This window comes from Rhea pennata, chromosome 2, assembly GCF_028389875.1.
Source record: "Rhea pennata isolate bPtePen1 chromosome 2, bPtePen1.pri, whole genome shotgun sequence".
Lineage (NCBI taxonomy): Eukaryota > Metazoa > Chordata > Aves > Rheiformes > Rheidae > Rhea > Rhea pennata.
Window position 1 is genome coordinate 163,634,972 of NC_084664.1, and position 19,487 is coordinate 163,654,458.

Here is a 19,487-nt window from a genome sequence, read left to right on the forward strand (position 1 = left end):
GCTAGACAAGGTAGAAACAACTGGAGAGCAACAGAGGTTGCAAAGAGGAAAATCAGAGCGTGGTTTTATCAGCTTGAAGCAAGGAAGCCCAGCATGAGTGGTGGCTTGGCTGGAGATCTCTGTGGCTCCGCTGCCTCCTGGAGCAACAAGAAGCCCAGCTGAACCTCTGAGACACATTGCAGGAGATCCTGCTGTAGCCATGCTTTACTGGAAGCTGTGGAGAAGGTTTAATTCCTGATTAATAAGGAAATCTCGTTCTATCTGTGTAATCAAAGGTGTGTAGGATACACCAGACTTCCTCAATATCAAAGAAGCTTTGCCACGGTTCCTTGTACGAGGCGGGAGCAAGTGCTTAGCAAAGCACTGAAAAGTGCTGCTGGGCAGCAGTGATCGCCATGCACCAGAGTGCACCGCCCCCGGCGCTCGAGGGCTTCTGCCACCCCTCGCTGGGAGCATGGGCGATGGTGAGACGAGTGTGTCAGGCAAAATGCAGACGGGACGTTTTGCACCAGCACTGACGCCAAGGTTGGCTGTTTGCCGCGTTTAGCCTTTGCGAGCTGTGCCTGTGGTGCTCAGGTCTGGAGATGATAAATACTGACAAGAAGTAACAGGCTGTTACTCTTCTGCTGGGCACTTACCTTTCTCATTTCCGGGATTTTGGCATGAGGAGAGGGTGTAAATATATGTAATCGATGAAAGCCATGGATCTCTTCTGCTTTCAGGTCCCCAGTATCAAGAAATACAGTACTGAGCCGGCACTAGCCGTGAGCCTCCTGGTATCGATTCCTCAGTGTGAACGGGAGTAGCACGTGCTGCTCCTCGGGCCAGTTCCTGGCAGGGCAACATCACTATAGCTGATGCAGGGTGTCCCTATCGGAGAAGCAGCGGATTGAGACAGCCCTGGCGAATGGTGGGTACCAGGAGAGCAAGCCCATCTGCTCTGGCTCTGACGTTATGGTAGTGCCGTCTCCGGCCCTTCCCAACAGGCGCGTTTCCCAAGGATGGGCTCCCAGGAGCAAAGCTGTTGGGTTTTCTGGGGAAAACAAAGTGCAGACCACATCCCTCATCTGCCTACGGTTTGGGGAGGGATGGGGAGGGATGCATCTCAGTCCAGTTTCAACATCACAACCTGTTTGGAGACTTCTCTTTCTTGGTTCTTGCCCAAGTTCCTGACCTTGTTCTGAAACGTTTTTGTCCTACTCACCATCTCCAACAGCAGTGCCCTCAGGAAGCAGCGGGGCAGCATCCCAGCTGCAGTAGTGCTTGCTTTTGAGGCTATAGCAGAGTAGCTATGTCTAAGGCTGCAGCCCACAGCTATCTGGAGTCTTGCACCTCAAAGTACGTGATACTTTATTTTGTGAGGAGGTGGTGACTTGAGGTAATGAGTTGGCCCAAAACCTGATGCTGACTCTACAGCAGGAACTTTTTCCATTGCAAACGACCTGCTAGCTCAAAGCTGCCCTAACCAAGGGGAACTCATGCCTGTCTGGGAGGTTTGGGAAGGCTGAAGCTCCCCTCTCCTTGTGCTTTCTTGCTGGTCTCAGGACATTTCAGTGGTCCCCAGGAGGAGGTTTGATCAGCTCAGCTGGAGCTCCGCAAGACAGGCTCAAGCTGCATAGCCCCCTGCAATGCAGTCCCCAAGAGTTCATCCTGCGGGGCCAGGATTCTTCCGAGATTATAATTATTTCTGTCCGTGAATTATTAATAAAGAGAAAAAAAATGCTCATTTCATTGCAAATTCCAATTAGAGTTGAAATGCAAACTGGAGGATGTGCTGCTGGAATGTAAATGACGGGGGTCCAGCTGCACGTCGGCGCGGCTTTGGGGGATGGTTCATTATTCGGAGAAAATGTTACCTATCGCGAATGTCAAATGGCTTAACAGGAAGATGAGACTTAAAGTACAGGTGAAGGGGGTCTCCTCCTAGCTCAGGCTATGGGCAGCATATTTTTTACTCCATGGCTTGTGGAGCTCTTGGTCCAATCAGTATGCATTGCCTGTTTGGGGGGTGATTTTGAGATAATTATTTCCATCTCATAATTAGAGAGCAGTCCCTGTTGGCACTTGCTCGCACATGCATGTTGCATGGATAAAACAGTGCTGCAGGAGTCACCCTGGGCTTTGGAAGTGTGAAAAGCTCCTGCAGAAAGGATGAAGATAAATTTATTCTGTGTCCACCGAGAGTAGGACAAGGATAAATGGACTTAAATTGCGATAAGGAAGATTTAACATTAGGAAGGACCTTTCTGACAGTCAGGCTGGCTGAGCCCCAGGAGCGGTTCCTGGAGGAGGGTGTGAAATCCCCGGGTACGGTGGGGTTTAAGCACCTTTTTGACAAATGCTGTGCCAGGGAGGGCATATATGGTTGGAACTGGTGCTCTCTTGAAGGCCTCCGCTTGCTGATGTTTTGTGACTTTGTATTTTATTACTTGCTCTTGGAAAATATACTCCCACTTTTGTGAGTCTGCCTAATCACAATTTCCATAGCTGTTATTTTTGCTTGCTCTGAATTTCGTAAGTTGGGGGAAATGAGTGACCCAGGGGAGGTCACTCGCAAGAGCAGCCGGCCAGCAGCTCCCTGGGGAAACGGGTGCTGCCACCTCTGTCTAAAGCAGCAGCACGATGAGTCCAAAGGTCTTTGCTGGTCATCTGGCACCTTAGTCGTGAGGATTCGGGGACACAGCGCCAGCTGATGCCACGCAGGCTTGTGGTGTGGCCAGCTTGCTGCGGTCCAGGGGAGCAGATCCCTTTCCGTGCCAGGAGTTGCTGGGCTGCTGCGCTTTGAACCGAAACCCGTGGAAGCTTCTCGGGAACCATTGAAAAAGGCGACAGAAACAGGCAGAAATTGCATTTTCCGCCTCGTAGCTGCTCTGATTTGAGCCTTCAGGGTTAGTCTCGTGTAAGGCACAGACGTGGCCGAAGTCCTCGCAAGCCAGCCAGCAGCGGAGGCGGCGCGAGCTGCAGGGCTGTATTTCGGGCTCGCTGGTTTTGTCCTTGGAGTCAGCGTGCTCGGTACCAGCCCTTACACATCGCCTGCGCCGCGGGGTGCGTGCAGCCTCTTGCAGGCCGTTGCGTAAAAGCGTGGCGAGGTGTCGGACGGGACGCAGAGCCGCCGAGCACCGCGGCCGTCGGCGCCGGGAAGGGGCAGCGCCGGCCCTCGGTCACCCCCCGAGCACATCGGGAGCGAGCGGGCGGCTTGCAGCCGCGATCCGGTGCTCGCTTAGGGCTGGCAGTAATTTTTTGTGTATGACGTGAGAGATTAAGCCCCGCTGCTGCCGTGACCTCCCGCGGTGAAGATGAAAAGCTCTCCCGCCCTGGGCTGCCATCCGAGGCGAGGAGCCTCCCATCCCCGCACCGTCCGCTCCCCCTGCGGCGAGAGGAGAGTCTGCTGATGGGATTTTGCCCTCTACTTCTTTTCAAAAGCTATTTTGTTTTTTTTTTTTTTTTTTTTTTAATGTAACCCAGCTGCAGGATCTGGGCCCTAGTGAGAAAAGCACGTGCCGAATATCGCGGGATCCTTCCCAGGGGAGCAGCAGCTCTGGGAGAGCAGCAAGATCGTCCCCCAAGAGCCAGAGCTGACCCCCAGTTTCTCCGGTGTCTTGCCCCGGAGCAGCACTGCTGGTGCTCTTCTGGGCGTAGAAATGGAAGTTTTGGGCCTTCGCAGTCCCTGGCTGGGTAGAGTCCCCTTTACAGCCCCCTGAAGTTTAAGGAGGTGGTGTCTTCTCACCTGAAGCTTTTCCGTTCTAGATGCCTCCTTCAGACAAAGCTATTTTCAAAAAGTTTCAATCCAAGTCATTCAGCAGGTAACGAAGAACAAGGCTGGAGTCTTGTTTGCAGGCAGGAGATGCCGGAGGGACCAGCACCTGGAATAGGGTGCTGCTGCCCCGGCGAGCAGCTGGGAGCTAGGCAGAAAATGGGGGCGATGCCCATAGGAGCACCCTCCTTCCGACGCCTGGGTGGGAGCACCGTGCACCCTTCCCCATGCCGACAGCAGATACGCGTGACAAAGCTGTTTGCCTTGCCGGTTTTGTGGTGCGAAGGCTGGCACTTGGCAGTAAAGGAGAGCGATGTGCCCCAGCTCTGCCCTCCGTGCAGACGTGTTTCTTTCCATGCAGCCCTTAATGATCTCCTGGCGGAGGTTTAGCGTCCTGCTGCAGGACCCCGGCTCGCTCAGCGAGCCAGCCCGACGCTACTTTTTTAATGAGCAGCAATATTTGCTGTTCTGGGTTTCCTTACGGCTCAGCCACAGAGCTGGGTTGGAATGCACAATTAATCTCCTTGTAGGCTTTTTTCTTTTTTCTTTTTTTTTTTTTTTTTTTTTTTTGGTCCTTGGAGATAGGTGCAAGCTGGGGAACAAGAGTTGCAGGCCAGCCTCTAATTTGGCGTGAGCTGCCGAGGGGCAGCACTTTCCCTGCGCGCTCGATGCTCTGCAGGGCTGCGAGCGCTCGAGGGACCTTTCCCACTCCCTGCCAGTGAGGCCGCAGGCTGCAGCTGGGACCCGGCATCTCGAGTGGGTATCTCCAAAATAAAGAACTTACAGTTAGCAAAAGCCACCGAGGGCACCTCGCTCTGGAAGCCTCCCTGGTGACACATGGATGCTTTGGAAGAAATCGAGATGCAATGCAGGCCCCCGGGGCCATCAATCCCCTGTCCGCGCACCGTGCTGCTGCTCCGCGCTGAGCTCTCCAGTGGCCGCCGTGAACGAGGCCAGGTGTGCTCAGCCTCCCTGCTGTCCAGCTCTCAGCAGGTCACGTAGCTGGTCGCAAGCAGTGAGGGGTGATTAAGGGCTCTCCCTGGAGATGTGCTCCAAGAGACGTGTCGCTGCTTTTCCAAGTTTGACTTTACAGCCTCCGTGTCCTTCATGCATAGCTGGAGCACCTGAGGGGCTTATTGAGGGCTGCGGGAGCCCCGGGTCTGCAGGGCCACCGCTGCTGGGACGGTGGTCATATCCTGCTCTCACCAGCGTCAACGTGCTCTACACCTAATAGCTCTGAATTTTGGATGCCTGGGGTACGTCCATTCTTGACATGCAGCTCTGAGATGTGTTACGGGGATCAGCATCATGCACCCATGGGCTGGGCTGGCTGAAGCACTGGGAATCAGCACCTATGTTGGTGCTCAGCAAGCACACCCAGCCCTGGAGGTCCCTGACTGGTCCTCTCTGGTGCGGGGAAGTGGAAGGAGCCAGCCTGCAAGGGAGGAAGCTCAGCACCAAGGAGGGCAGCTCCATTGGGAGCCATCCTGGGGCAGCTGGGTGGAGGTCCACCTTGGGCAGGGGCTCCATAGGAAGGCAAGCATGCGCAACCAGCGGTGGGGAGGGTGGGAGGGTGTCCGGTCGTGCTAGCCAATGGGCCATGGGGCCAGCCTCACTCCCTGACTCCCAGCGTTGTGTTTGTACCCGCAGGACATCATCGCTGCGCTGGAACGCCGGCACCAAGGAGCGCATGCTCATCAAGGTGACCGACCGCGAGCCCAGCTTCCTCATGCACCAGGGCAACGGCTACGCAGCCGAGAGCCAGCCGGGGAGCCGCTCGCGGCGGCCCTCGGGCGGCCAGCAGTCGCCCAACCTGCAGACCTTCGCCCCCGATGCCGACAACTCCGTCTTCTTCCCCGAGCGCAAGCAGTCGCCCTTCCTGAAGAGAGCGGAGCACGTGGGCAGCTGCTCGCCGCTGCTGGGCCGTGGCGACCCTTTCTGCTCGCCGCTCCAGGCCCAGCACCGCAAGCACTCGAGCGAGTCGCAGCCCTCCTCGCCCCGCTACGCCTACGAGCCGCCCCTCTACGAGGAGCCCCCCATGGAGTACCAGGCCCCCATCTACGACGAGCCCCCCGTGGACATGCAGTACGAAGCCAGCGGCAGCTACAAGGCCGGCTCCCCGCAGAAGTCGCCCATCCGCAAGCCTCACCCCTTCCTGCAGTCACCCAAGCAGGGCTCCAACTCGCCCTACCAGCAGCTGGTGCTCACCAAGCAGAAGTGTCCCGACAGGTTCATGAGCCTCGAGTACAGCCCGGCCGGCAAGGAGTACGTGCGGCAGCTGGTCTACGTGGAGCAGTCGGGCTCCAGCCCCAAGATGAAGACGGGGCTGCGGCACAAGTACTCGCCCAACCCCATCGGCGGCTCCTACTCGCTGCAGCACAGCCCCTGCCTGGTCCGCGACCAGCGCCTGGAGATCAAGTCAGGAGACTACAGCAGCATGGAAGGGCCCGACTTCTGCCACGGCCAGCCGGCCGGCCCGCTCACCCAGGGCGAGGACTCCATGTCGTGGTCCAGCCAGCAGGACACCATGTCTTCGACAGGCTACTCGCCCAGCACCAGGAAGAGGAAGAGCCGGAAGCCCTCCCTGTCCCACGACCCCAACGCCTCCTCCACTGATGGCTCGGGGGAGCGCGAGGCGCTGGGCGAGCAGCTCCTGGGCGAGGAGAGGGCCGTGCCGGGTGGTGCCCGGCCGCAGCTGGGCCGCGTGGAGAGCAAAGCGGCGGAGGCGGAGGCGGCGCGCAGCTTCCCCGAGCCCTTCCTGGCGCAGGCCCGCCTGGCCTGGGAAGCCCAGCAGGCTCACTACCACATGAAGCAGCGCAGCAGCTGGGACTCCCAGAAGGACGGCTCGGGCTACGAGAGCGATGGCGCCCTCCCCTTGCCCATGCCGGGCCCCGTGGTGCGAGCGTTCAGCGAGGACGAGGCCCTGGCCCAGCAGGACAGCAAGCACTGGAAGAGGAACACCTTCGAGAAGCTGGGCTTCCCTCAGATCCTGCTGGAGAAGAGCGTGTCCGTGCAGACCAACCTGGCCTCCCCCGAGCCCTACCTGCACCCATCCCAGGTAACATGCAGCACCATGGCATTGGCTCCAGGGCGTCCCCAAGGGTGGGGGCTCCCCTGTGTGCCCCCCACTGCGCACGCTTGTCCTTTCCACCAGTCCCCGTGATGGGGTAAGTGGACATGAGCAACTCCTGAGCCCCCCGCGTGCACGTGCTCCCTGTGTGGTGCAACCCTCCCCACTCGAATCCCCTGCAGCGCTCAATGTTCCCGGCATGCGTGTGGACCGCTGTCAGGCGAAACATCGTGCTTTGCAGTCATTTAGCATTTTCCTGCATTCCTGGAGAAACTCCATCAGCAGGGGATGGCAGCTGCAATGGGGGAGTTCGTTAGTAGGCATGGGGTGGTCCCACAGCGCTGCTTGTCCGAAGCAAGCGTCCTTGGCAGCAGGAGCAGAGGGGGAGCGGAGAACATCCCTAAGCAACCCAAGGGTGGGCAGAGCAGGATGGCTGCTTAGAAATGTTGGAGGCCTCCATCAGATTTCCTCCTCGAGCTGGCACTTGCCACCAGCTACTGTGGGAGTGGTCTTCCAACCAGGGGTGCTGGCCACCTCTTCATAGCTCGGGGAAGGTCTACCTGATGCATCTGGAAGCCATGAGCAGGGATTAATGCCTATGTCATGTTTAGCTGGGAAGGGAACTCAGGGCAGGACACTCTACCACTTGGTCTCCCACACTATCCTGCTGGGAGCTGCCAGGCTGGGTGACACTGGGGTCCACCCGGCGTAACGCCCTGTCGGCAGTGCCAAACGTGGCAGTGGGAGGGATGGGGACTCCTGCAGTAGGTGGATGCGATTTCTCTGCTTTTGAGCTAGAGTTGTCTTCAGAGGCAGCACCCAGAGGTTGTCCCAGTCTGAGTGTCACACCTCAGTCGCTGCCAAAATGTTTTCATTTTAACCACATTGTGCACAGAAACATCCAAACTTTCTTTCAATTCCTCTAAAGTTTTTGGCCTCTGGCGATCAGATCTCATTGGAGACGGTGTTTACCTTGCACCGACTGCAGTGGAGCCTTGCATCTGTCTTAAACATTGTTTTTAACTTTCCTGGATGTCCTGTGTCTGTGGGTGTCCCTGTGTCTGTGGATGAAGAGACAGTTTTTCCCTGGATGGACATGCAGATGGAGGGATGCAGCGGGTCTGGCTGGTGAGACACCCTGTGGCCATGAGCCTGCTTGGTAAAGGTGCTCTAAAGATGAGGTTTGAGAGGAAGGATGGTCCAGCTCTGAGCCCTGCTCCCGGAGATGCTGCTCGTTCCCATCAGTAAGACCAGTGAAATAGCCTCCTTCTCCAGTGCCAGCCAAAAGGGAAGACCCCGGTGAAACCACTGCTGAACTCATGGGGGTCATCTGCTATGCATCCATCTGCTACCTCTTTTGTAGGAAAACATGGGCTGGCTCTGAAAGGTTTGCATTCAGGATGATTTCTAAGCCTGTTTCTCACGTTCTCTGCCTGAGATGGGGAGCCTACAATCTCCTTCTCATCCTTGAGGGAGCTCTGCCCGTGGCCCTTCTCCCCATCTGCCTTGAGCAGTGGCTCTGCGGGAGCTTGTACTTTCAGAGAAAGCTCTGAAGTCGAGGTGCTCCTGTAGCCCTGGGCCAAGGGCATCCTCCTCGAGGGCAGCTCTGGAGGAGGAGGCTGCAGTTGCATCTCTTCCCCATGCTGTGTGAAAGAGGGACTGAAAGGGCTTTTTCAGGAGCTTCAGTTTTTCCATGTTGCAGCTGGGAAGGTTTATGCAGCCACCATGCTGGAGAGCACTCAGTGCAACGGCAGGGTCCAAGGAGCCCAGAGATAAGTGCCCAGGCTGCTCCATAGCACTTCCGAGATGGCCTCAAATATCACGAGGCAGGTTTTGCTCCTGGATCTTGGAGGTCTCCAGAAAAAACAGTATCAGCAAACCATAACATGCCTCTTGCAAAAGAGCACTGGAACAGGCTGCCCAGAGAGGTTGTGGAGTCTCTTTCTCTGGAGATCTTCAAACCCTGCCTGGACACGATCCTGTGCAACATGCTCTAGGTGACCCTACTTGAGCAAGGGGGTTGGACTGGATGATCTCCAGAGGTCCCTGCCAACCTCAACCATTCTGTGATTCTGCGAAGATCATGGTTAGAAGACTCAGCAGCTCTGGTGAAAGCCTGCAGGCATCCTAAAGAGGGGAATAAATCCTCTCCTCTCCCAGACCATCCCTACCCAGGGCCCCCAGCTGCCTTGACACAGCCAGTTTTCCTGCAGTCCTGTAGCTGGATGTGTAGAGAGGGCATTTCTGGTTTCTCAGCCTGCGTGATTTTTCAAAGAGCTCCTCTACCAAACATGAAGATTTACTCACCAATCCGCTCCTAGCCTTAGCGGTTTGAGGTATTGGACCACTTAAAACCCAGTGCTGGCCCTTCCATCTAGCAGTTATTGTGTACTTTGGTCGCGGAGGCTGCGCACGCGGCCGAATGGATGGCATTGCCGCTCCGACTCCGGGCCCCCGCGGCCGTGGAGCTCCTGCACTGAGCCCGGATAACCCTGTACACTATTGATCCCGGCATCTCCGCTCCCAGGCGATCGAACCCGTGAAAATACTGAGCGCCGGAGGCTCGCCTCCATCCGAGCCCGGCGACACGCATGCCAACTTCAGTCGAGTAACCGATAAAGTTCATTTTGCATCGTTTCAGCTGCTGTGACTGTCCGTCTGCATGGTCTCAGCCATTGGAAGATTCAAGTTCAACATGGCTTAGCATTTTTCCCTTAAAGCCGCCTCGGCTGCGTTCCTGTGTGTGCTGGAGCTGAGCGCACCCATGCAGGCATTTACTGCCCACCTCGGTGGGCACAGCCTGACTTTGAGTCTCGATTAAGACGTTTTATGATAAGTTTTCCCACCTGCCTGGAGAGCCTCCTCCTCCCTCTGTGTCGGTGCACCTGGGCAGGGGCACAGAGCTGCTGGGTACGTGGTTGCGGGGAGCAGGCATGTAATTATGGAGCATCTCTGCAGAGAAAAGGGCAGCTGGTCCCCCTCGAGCACAGCCTGTCGGCTGCTTGAGGCTTCGCTGTTTCGCGCGAGTGCGTTCCCTTCTGCAGAGCACTCGCCTCGTTCATGGCTCTTTCCCTCTCCCTTCAGTATCTCCTCCCCTGCTTTTATGCTCAGCTTCTTCCTCGCAGCCTCTTTCCTCGCAGCAGACCTGCGCTCGCAGGTGGCATCGATCCTGCGTGGTCCCTGGGCAGACTCGAATCTCCCAGAGTTCGATAAATGACCTCCCATTTCCTTCTCTGCTAAACAAAAGTTTTAGATGATTCTAGCAAGAAAAAGAAAAAGAAAAAGAAAAAGAAAAAGAAAAAGAAAAAGAAAAAGAAAAAGAGAAGAGAAGAGAAGAGAAGAGAAGAGAAGAGAAGAGAAGAGAAGAGAAGAGAAGAGAAGAGAAGAGAAGAGAAGAGAAGAGAAGAGAAGAGAAGAGAAGAGAAGAGAGAAAAGGTGAAATCCTTCACTGACCTGCCAAGTGAGTGGGATCCCAAGATGCAGCCGGCGAGCTCAGGATACTCACTGGCATTTCCCCCTCCTTCCTGTTGCTCTGGCTTTTGTACCAGTTCTCCAGTTCAAGAATCAGCACCTTTTTTTTATTTTTTATCATGTTTCTTAAGATTTCTTGTAATAACCTGCAGGAGCTCAGGCTCGTGGACACTAGTATTTCCCAGGGCTGCACCACGGGAGGGGGAAGTGCTATGTCCTCCTGGACCAGCCAAGCTGCCAGCGCTGCCACCTATGTTTACTCAGCATCTCAAGGTGGCCTTGGTGCCATTGGTTCTCCTTCCGTCACCCAAAGAGCTGCTTGATCTAGCAGGAGAAGCCAAGCTCAGAATGGAAAGGGCTCAAGAAAGAGCCGTCCACGCAAAGGAAAGCTCCTAATGGGCAGAGTGGATGGGCAGGTTGCCTGGAGAAACCAAAGTGCTCGAGGTGGCTTTCCGAACACCTCCCAGCGCCTGGGCTGAGCCAGCGCAGCTCTGCACCCCGCCGGGCTCTGGCAGGATGCCCTCTCCACCGGGAAGGAGAGAGGAGTCAGAGAGGCCCCAATCTGTCCTGGACGCTGGATGAGAGTCATGTCTAAATGGGTTTCTGCTTTCTGTAGCCTCTGCAACCTGCCATGCCCCATTCTGGGCAAGGGGTGGTTGCTGCATGTGCAGATACTACAGCTCCATCCACCAGGCTGGAGGAGCCCTGCGGTGGGCTGCTGCAGAGGAGGAGGAAACAGGGACAAGAAGTACCAATTAGCCTGACAAAGATCTCATCCCATTCCTCGTACGGAGGCGCACGTCATCCCCACCGTGCTGCCAATGGCGTCTGAAGAGCTTGCAACCATCTGCTCCCCTGGGCGCGGGAGAGCTGCCACGGTCCTGGAGTTACGAGCTGCTGTCGGGCGCTTCCCAAAGGCGGCAGGTCGGAAAGCTGCAGCCGCGACCGCAGCGAGCTGTGCTCTGGGTGACCCTGTTTTCACGGGGGGTTAGGACTAGACGGTCTCCAGAGGTCCCTTCCAACCTCAGCCAGTCTGTGATTGATTCTGCGAGCTCCGGGATTTGGGTGCCGCTGGGCTAAAGCTGGAGGGCTTCAGCCACCCCTTGTGCCTGGGGAAAGTTGGAGACAGCTAAATCCGAGCTGTACATTGAGTAAATCCACTGGCCACTTGAATTGCCTAAGTAATAAAAATAAACTCGTTGCTAAACATGGGAAAAAAACCCTCATCCTCTGTATGAAGCATGCGTCGCGGCGGCAGATACACCAGGGCACGGAGGGCTCATTAGCCCTGGGGCTTGCTGAACATTTCAGCCTGCTGCTGTTTAGCAGCTGCCGTCGCGCCTCTGGCCGTTCAGCGGCGTCGGCGACGGGGTCTGGGAGCCCCGGGAAGCGGCCGCGAAACGCAGGGTTGGGAGCGCGCTGAAGGACGCGCCGGAAGCTGCAGGGACGGGGTCGTCCGCAGGACCGCAGCCCCACCGCGCGCCGGAGCAGCGCCGGAGGAGCAAGCGTGGCGCTTCGCCGGGTGCCGGGGAGATCCTGCGGCAGAGCAGCCTGGAGAAGTCAAATAGCCACGGGGGGAGAAGCCAAAGAGTGTCGCAAGCGGCAAGGCTGCTGCGAGGCCGCCAGCGTGGAGCAGGGCGACCGGGCTGGCTCGGTGGCAGCACGGGGGCGGCGGGAGCGGAGCGTGGCCGTGGCGCGGGGCAGTCGAAGCGGGCGCAGTCCGGAGAGCGCGGCGCCGGCAGCCTGCTTGAAAGGGGCAACGCGTACGAGCGCGACCCAGCGTTGGACTGATCGCTGCAAATGCACGTGGGAGGCAGGACCGGGGCGCGCGGAGGAGCGCTGCGACCGCAGCCCGCGGGGAGCGGAATTAACCTGGCAAAAAGCAGCTGAGAGGTTTCCTGCGCGTGCTCCGAGGCGGCGGGGCCAGCCGCCGCTGGGCAGGGGTGCTCGCTGTTGGCCTGGCGTTCTCCAGGGACCCTCGTCCTTGGTGTACGGAGGAGTCGCTGCAGTTGCGGTTGCAGCTGATGCTCGCTGGGTCTGTCTTCCCCTCCCTGCGCTGGGCAGCCGGCTCCGGGCAGAGACCGCAGGAGGATGAGAGCGGACAGCAGAGAGCAAGGTCGGAGCGAGAAAGCCGCGGCTGGGGCAAGGCGACGCCTCTGCTCCTGCAGAACTCCGGTCCTGCTGCTACGAGGAGCAGCACCATCTCTGCATGCAGCTCACGCCCCTCTTCGTCCCCCCGGAATTTTTCCCTCGTTTTGCATTTTCCAAGGGCTGGATTCACAGGCCTGCTCCCTCGGGAGCCCCCCTCGTGCGTTGCAGCGTTTTTGCAGGCCCAGCAATGTCCTGGCTGGGCTTACAGCTAACACGCAGCTGCTAGAGATGCCAGGGATCTGTCCGTGTTTGGAAGTGGCTTAATTGCATATTTTATTTTTGATGTTTATCATGCCAAAAACTTGTTGCGTGGCTTTAATTTGCCTTCCCACCCGCCTCGATCAGCCGGGGAAGCGTAAATACTGGTTCAAACATCAGCCTGCCTTTCAGGCTGTTTGCGGAGAGCAGCAAACCTCCAACCAGCCCTAGGTACGTGTTTCGTGCCGAGGGAAGAAGAGATGCTCCTTGTCCTGCCTGCGGTCGCAAGATACAACAGAAATAAAGAAGAAAACGGGAGCAAAACAGCCCAGCCGGCGCCTGCCGTCTCCCCTCTCCCCCCACGGCTCGAGGACCGTTCAGCCAGTGCCGTGCCCGCGCCCGGCTTGCAAACGTTGGCTTTTGGGAGCCGGGCTGGAACGCTTCCCGAGGCGCTCGGCGGCAGGCAGCAAGGCCGTGCCGCGCGGTCGTGGCGAGCCGGCCTTAACGCTCCACTGTTCCTCCCCACGTTTTAGCTCCAGGCTCTGCCTCTCCCCAAGTTCATTTAGGACTTTGTTAATTAGGGCTGAAGCTAATTGCGTATCGGCACTAACAGCAAAGGACCGATCGTGTTTTCCTGCCTGTGCAACTCCCCGGAATAATTGCTGCTCTTCGCGGGGCACCCGGAGAGCAGAGGACGGAGGCAGCCCGCTGGAGGCAGCGCGCGGGGAAACGCGCGGGTTTGAATATCCCCAAGGGTGGAGACCCCACGGAGCCTCCTTAATTGCGGGGCGGTGCGGTCGGCTTCGCCCGGTGCTCTTGCACACTCCCGTGGGCCAGCAGCGTCTCGTGGAGGGCTCTGCTCCGCTCCCGGCACGCGGGCACGGCTGGGCGGCGCGCTGGGCTCGGGCGGGAGTCCGCAGCGGTTTGCTGCTGCCAGCCCGCGACCGGGGAGCGCGGCCCTGGGGGACACCTGGCCCAGCACGCCGTCTGCACTCGTGACCTGCACGAGCTTTTACTCCAGTCCAGGCACGCAATGTGCCTTTAGACGCTTTGGCAGGGACCTTCTGTTTGTTGTGCTGCTGGCAAACAGGCTGGGGCTTGCTGCGGTGGTAGTCTCGACTGGGCTGCGCAGCTCTGGCTAGAGAACCTCCTTCTGGAAACCTCTCATTGCTTGTGGAGCTCATGCATCTCAGGAGCATTCAGGTGTAGATCAGGTGTTGGAGATGCAGGTTCAACTTCTTTCCTGGCATCCCCTGCCGTTGCTCTGCCACTGTCAGGCTGCCCCTCTGCTCTGGTCCTCCGTGGACGCTGCTCCTGGGGATTTGCAGAAGGCTCTGCAGTCATCCACGAGCCAATGCCCCCTTCTTCACTGCATGTCTCAATTCGCTCCAGCACGGCTCTGCCTGCAAGGACTTGTCGTGTCCCATCAGCTTCATCAGGCCTGCTGAGATGGGATACGAATGTGCTCATGAGGTTCAACACGGGCAAGTGCAGAGTCCTGCACCTGGGGAGAAATAACCCTGGGCACCAGGACAAGCTGGGGGCTGACCTGCTGGAGAGCAGCTCTGCAGAGAAGGACCTGGGAGTGCTGGTGGGTGACAGGTTGACCATGAGCCAGCAATGTGCCTTTGTGGTCAAGAAGGCCAATGGTCTCCTGGGGTGCATTGGGAAGAGTGTTGCCAGCAGGTCGAGGGATGCTGCCCCTCTGCTCAGCCCTGGGGAGGCCTCATCTCGAGTCCTGTGTCCAGTTCTGGGCTCCCCAGGACAAGAGAGACATGGAGCTACTGGAGAGAGTCCAGCGTAGGGCTACGAGGATGATCACAGCGCTGGAGCACCTGCCCTACAAGGATCAGCTGCGAGAGCTGGGCCTGTTCAGCCTGGGGAAGAGAAGCCTGAGGGGGGATCTGATCAGTGTGTACAAGTACCTGAAGGGAGGGTGTCAAGGGGACGGGGACAAACTCTTTTCAGTTGCCCCGTGTGACAGGACAAGAGGCAATGGGCAGAAATTGAAGCACAGGAAGTTCTGCCTGAACATGAGGGGGAATTTCTTCCCTGTGAGAGTGGCAGAGCCCTGGACCAGGTTGCCCAGAGAGGCTGTGGAGTCTCCTTCTGTGGAGATCTTCAAGGACTGCCTGGATGCGACCCTGTCCAACATGCTGTAGGTGACCCTGCTGGACCCTGCTGTGGGTCCAGCCTGTTTCTGGTGGATGTGGCCAGCCCGGCCCAGCATGGTAGCCAGCTTCCAAAGGTGGGAGAAGGCTGTCCCAGGCTTGGACTTGTTGTTACTCAATCCAAGTCGTGCAGGCCACAAGCCTCTTTTCCCCTGCGCATGTGGATGTTGGAAGACCATGCCCAGATGTGGCTCCGTGGAGAGCAGGTTATAGGGGGTCTAGTACAGGTAAGTGCATCCCCTCGCAGCTGAGCACCCAAGGCGGATAGACCAACACAGCTGCTAGCGGTGCCCTGCGACACGTGTCCCAGTGACTTGGGGAACCAGAGGTGGTTTCATGCTACTTGCCTGCCTTTGCTGCCCACGTGGAGAAAAACTCTCTGTTACTGCAGCTATTAGCAGTTACGAGCTGCTTTGTGCATCATTACAAAGCTTGAACGACCAGGGTGCCGGGCATGAGCGGAGTCCGACACATTGGCTTTTGGGTGGTTTCACTGATTGTCCCCCGATCCGCTCCCTCCCGGTGGTAATTGGTGCCGTGCGCCTCCTCGGCTGGTGGTGTGGGGCTGCTGGAGCGCTCCACTCGCGACCGTGGCTCTCCACGGCAGTGTTGTTTGCTGTGATGTGATTTATGAGCAGCTCTCGAGAGAGGATGCACTTCTTGGTGCGAGCGTTGGGTGGCCTTTCAACGCGGTGACAACTGATTCGTTCGCGATATGCAAGGATTCTGGCTGGACTGTGCCGTTAGTAACACTGACTTGTCTGGCTGTTGTTTCTTAGTCGGAGGATCTCGGCGCCTGTGCCCAGTTCGAGAGCAGCAGACAGAACAGGAACATGATGCCTAGCGCCAGCTGTGTCTTCCCCACCTTCAACCTGCGCAAGCCCTCTTCAGAGACGGACATTGAGAACTGGGCTTCCAAGCACTTCAACAAGCACACCCAAGGGCTCTTCCGGCGGAAGGTGTCCATCGCCAACATGCTAGCCTGGAGCAGCGAGTCCATCAAGAAACCCATGATCATGACCAACGACCGCAACGTCAAGAAGGAGGCGTGCGAGATATTTAAACTGATTCAGATGTACATGGGGGACCGGCGGGCCAAGACGGACCAACTCAACGTGGCCTTGGAGATCGCCACCAAAGGCTGGAGCATGCAGGGCCTGCGAGATGAGCTCTACATCCAGCTGTGCCGGCAGACCACTGAGAACTTCCGTTACGAGAGCCTGGCCCGGGGCTGGGAGCTCATGGCCATTTGTCTGGCCTTTTTCCCACCCACTCCCAAATTCCATTCCTATCTAGAAGGATATATTTACAGGCACATGGATCCGGTGAATGACACGAAAGGTAAGAGAGAAACCACTGCAATGGCTTTGCTCCTGCTGACGTTGCAACCCATTTTGTTTTCCCTCCCCTTTGCATTCATGTGCATTGTGTCCTTGCTGAGACATGGGCCAAAGCCTTGTGAGTAACCTGCCTGGGGACTTGGTGAACGTGATCCTGGCGTTAGCACTGGCCTTTCCTCTCTGGCGCACAGAAATCCAGCATGACACCCAACGTAAAATGAGTTTTGACACCCTCACAGAAGGCCTGGTGGCAGCGCAGCAGCGTACACGAGCGAGAGCACTGCTGAGCTCAGCCTGGCATTTCCGTGGCACCGCCGTGCTCCTGGGCACACATCCCTCCTAGGGAGGCTTGCAAGTGAGCAGAGCTCTGCATCTCACTCACTTCCAGTGATGTCCATTGCCTGCATGTTTGCTAGGTGGTTTGGGCTCTGCTCTCACATGCGGGTGCCAGCTTGGAGGAGCCCGTTTGGGGTGGTTGGGCTTCCCTTGCTAGCACACCACAGTTCCCAGGGGAAATGCTGAATATCACTAAATTAACACGTGGATTCAGAGAGTCGAAGTGATCCAGGTGTCCGTCGGTGGCAGGCGGTTGAGTCTTCCCTGCCAAACCCCCGCTTCTCCCACCCTTGCTTGTGCTCGGAGGCTGGCAGGGGCGTTGCAGGGCCGTGGGCTCTTGGCGTGGCTCGGCGCGGCAGGCGCAGAAAGAGCAGAGCGTCCTCGGCTCCGCGTGCTTTGGGGGAGCCGGGACCGGCGCCGCGTCCCGCTGCAGCTGCAGCCGTTGCGGCAGAGCTAGCTCCTGCACAGCTCCATCCGGCGCGCTCGCGGCTCCCCGGAGCAGGGGTCCTGCAGGCACAAGCAGCTTGTGCTGGCTTGTCAAGCAGCTGTGTGTTAGAAAAACTATGAATCAGGCTCCATGCGATCCCAAAGCAGTGAAATCCCGTAGGGCTGGTTTTAAGAGTCCCTTTCCCGGACCGAACCGTGCTGCAGCAGTCAGCTGTCGGTGCTCCGTCTCTGCGACGCACGGCTGTTGCCGAATGCCGTAAGCACCGTGCTGGACTCGCCCGGAGCAGCACAGCAGTAAACCTGACGCTGCTCGGGCTGGAGTACGTTTGCAGGGACTCCACGACGAGTGTTGAGGTGGTGGCGGTAGGAGAAGACGAGGTCGGGAAAACTTAGTGCAACGTTTGCAGCGGGCTGGCGCGAGCTCCCGCTCTGCACGCTTGCTGTCCCTGCTGTGCCAGCGGGAGCAGGTGTCTTTGAAGACCCCCTCGGCCTGCCGGGCTTCGGTTCTGACCCGGAGAACGTGGCATTTCCCTAGAGACATCATGTGCAATACGGCAGCGCAGGAGTCATCCCTCCTCCACGTCCACGCTGTCCAGCTCCGCAGCCACAGCCTGCATCTCCTTACTCGGGCCGCTGCCAGCGTCAGGCTTTTATTTTCGGTTGTTGAGCAGAAAGTCCAAGAGACGTCGCGGGGCGCACGTGGCTGCGGCAGGGCAGGTGGCAAGGACTCAAAGGTGCCGAGGCCACGTGGAGTTTTAGGGGCGAGCAACAAGGACACGTGGCCCGGGAGCGGCGGGGCTCCGGGGACCGCTGCCGCGGTGCACCGCCGCGGGGGGCACGGTCTCCTCTCCGGGAAGTCTGGCGCGAGCGTGCACGGGGGGAGAGGCGCCGCGTCCCCGCGGGTGCGGGCGGAGGGGGGAAAGGGAGCGCGTGCAGCCGGGAGGCGTGGTGGGCGACCCTGGCCGCGAGAGTGGTCCCCCGCTGAACCGAATTCGAGTTTCTCCCACCACCCTGGAAGGGCTCAGTAGATGCAATGGGGACGGAGTCTCAGCAAGTGAGGCAGAAGATGAGATAAGACGGTCAGCAAGGCTCCTTCTGCCCAAAATCTTGCTACTGGAGTCTCTCCCGCGGGGTGACGGTTTCACAGTTAGGGTTGTCCCCGCTGCCGCAGCCTGGTGGCCCCTGGCAAGGACACTGCTGGGCCCGCAGGTCCCATGCTGTGCAAGCCGGTGGCGTCTGCAGGAAGATGCCCCAGAGAGGGGAGGAGGCTACAGAGGACGTGAACTCTTAGAAGAGCTTTTTCTCCTCTTTGGGATCATCTGCTCTGCCTGGATGCTGCGCTGAGCTAGGGCAGAGAGGTGAGAGTGCAGGGCACGGCTGTAATGTCCTGTCTCTCCAGGGGTGGTGGAGGACCCGGAGGAGGATGGGGCTCCTGGGTCTTGGGGCTCGAAGGGTTTGCAGGTGCGAGTGCCCTTGTCCAGGCAACTTTGGCAGTGTCTCCATCCTTAGAGGCATTCAAAAGCCATCTGGACACAGTCCTGGGCAACCTGCTCTAGGTGACCCTGCTTGAGCAGAGGGTTGGACTAGATGATCTCCAGAGGTGCCTCCCAACCTCAACGGTGCTGCGGATCAGTCCGAGGGATGGAGCCTGCACGACCCTGGGGACACGTCCCAGTGCCCTTCAGCTGCCCGGGGCCAGGCAGGGACGTGCGGCGAGCCCCGGCCCCGCGCGGAGCAGCGGGCTCCGGCGGGTGGACTTGCCCATCCCGCGGGTTGCGCGAAGGCTCGCGGCGGCAGCGGGCAGCCCGCGGCGCCGGCTCCCCGCGGCGGGGACAAAGCCCTTCCCTTGTCCGCCCGGCGCCGCCGGAGCCGGCCCCGGCCCCGGCCCCGCGCGGGGGGGAGGCCGGGCAGGACACAGAGGGACGCTTGTTCCCGGGTCCCGGCGGGCGCAGGCCGGGGGCGCGACGGGCACCGGCGGCGGGGCGCGCTCCCCTCCGTCCACCTCGGCGTCCCGAGCGTCCCTCCGCTCCGGGAGGAGCGCAGCCCGGGGTGCCCCCGGCCGGCGAGACCGTCACCCTGCTCCAGGCCTGCGGCTGCCCGCCCCAGCCCCATCCTGCTGCCTGGCTCCGCGGGGAGGTGGCCGAAGCTCGGCTGCTTTCGGCCGCCGCCGTCGGTGCTGGATTCGGTGCGCCAGCGGCGAAAGCCCGGCGCCAAGCGTCCGTCCATCCGTCCGCCCCCCTCCCGGTGCCCGCCGGGCGATCCGGAAGCCGGGCTCCCGCCCCGTCCCCCGCCCCGTCCCCCTCCCTCGGCCATTTTTTTTTCTTTTGTTCCATCCTTGTTGTCTTCCTCGCTTTTTTGTTTCCCAGTGACACAGCACATTAAAGAGCTCCTGGAAAGGAACAGTAAGAAGAAGTCCAAATTGCGAAAGAAACCCAAGCCCTATATCGAAGAGCACGATGGTAGGGGCCGTGCCACCGCTCGCTTGGTGCCTCCTTCTCTTAGCCCTAGTCGCAAACCTGCTTCTTCTCGGCCTTTCATCCCTCCCTACC

General features: G+C 58.8%; 1 protein-coding gene across 3 annotated transcripts in view; it reads left to right on the plus strand.

Moving 5' to 3' along the window:
- ARHGAP39 (Rho GTPase activating protein 39) overlaps window positions 1-19,487 on the plus strand; it is a 157,201-nt gene that overhangs the window by 133,301 nt on the left and 4,413 nt on the right. For 2 of the 3 annotated variants that reach the window (XM_062570718.1, XM_062570719.1), the window contains 3 exons: window positions 5,405-6,812; window positions 15,595-16,156; window positions 19,305-19,397. In XM_062570718.1, coding sequence (XP_062426702.1) covers window positions 5,405-6,812; window positions 15,595-16,156; window positions 19,305-19,397 — 2,063 coding nt within the window. The remainder of the gene's footprint in view (window positions 1-5,404; window positions 6,813-15,594; window positions 16,157-19,304; window positions 19,398-19,487) is intronic. The other variant, XM_062570720.1, reaches the window with a different exon arrangement.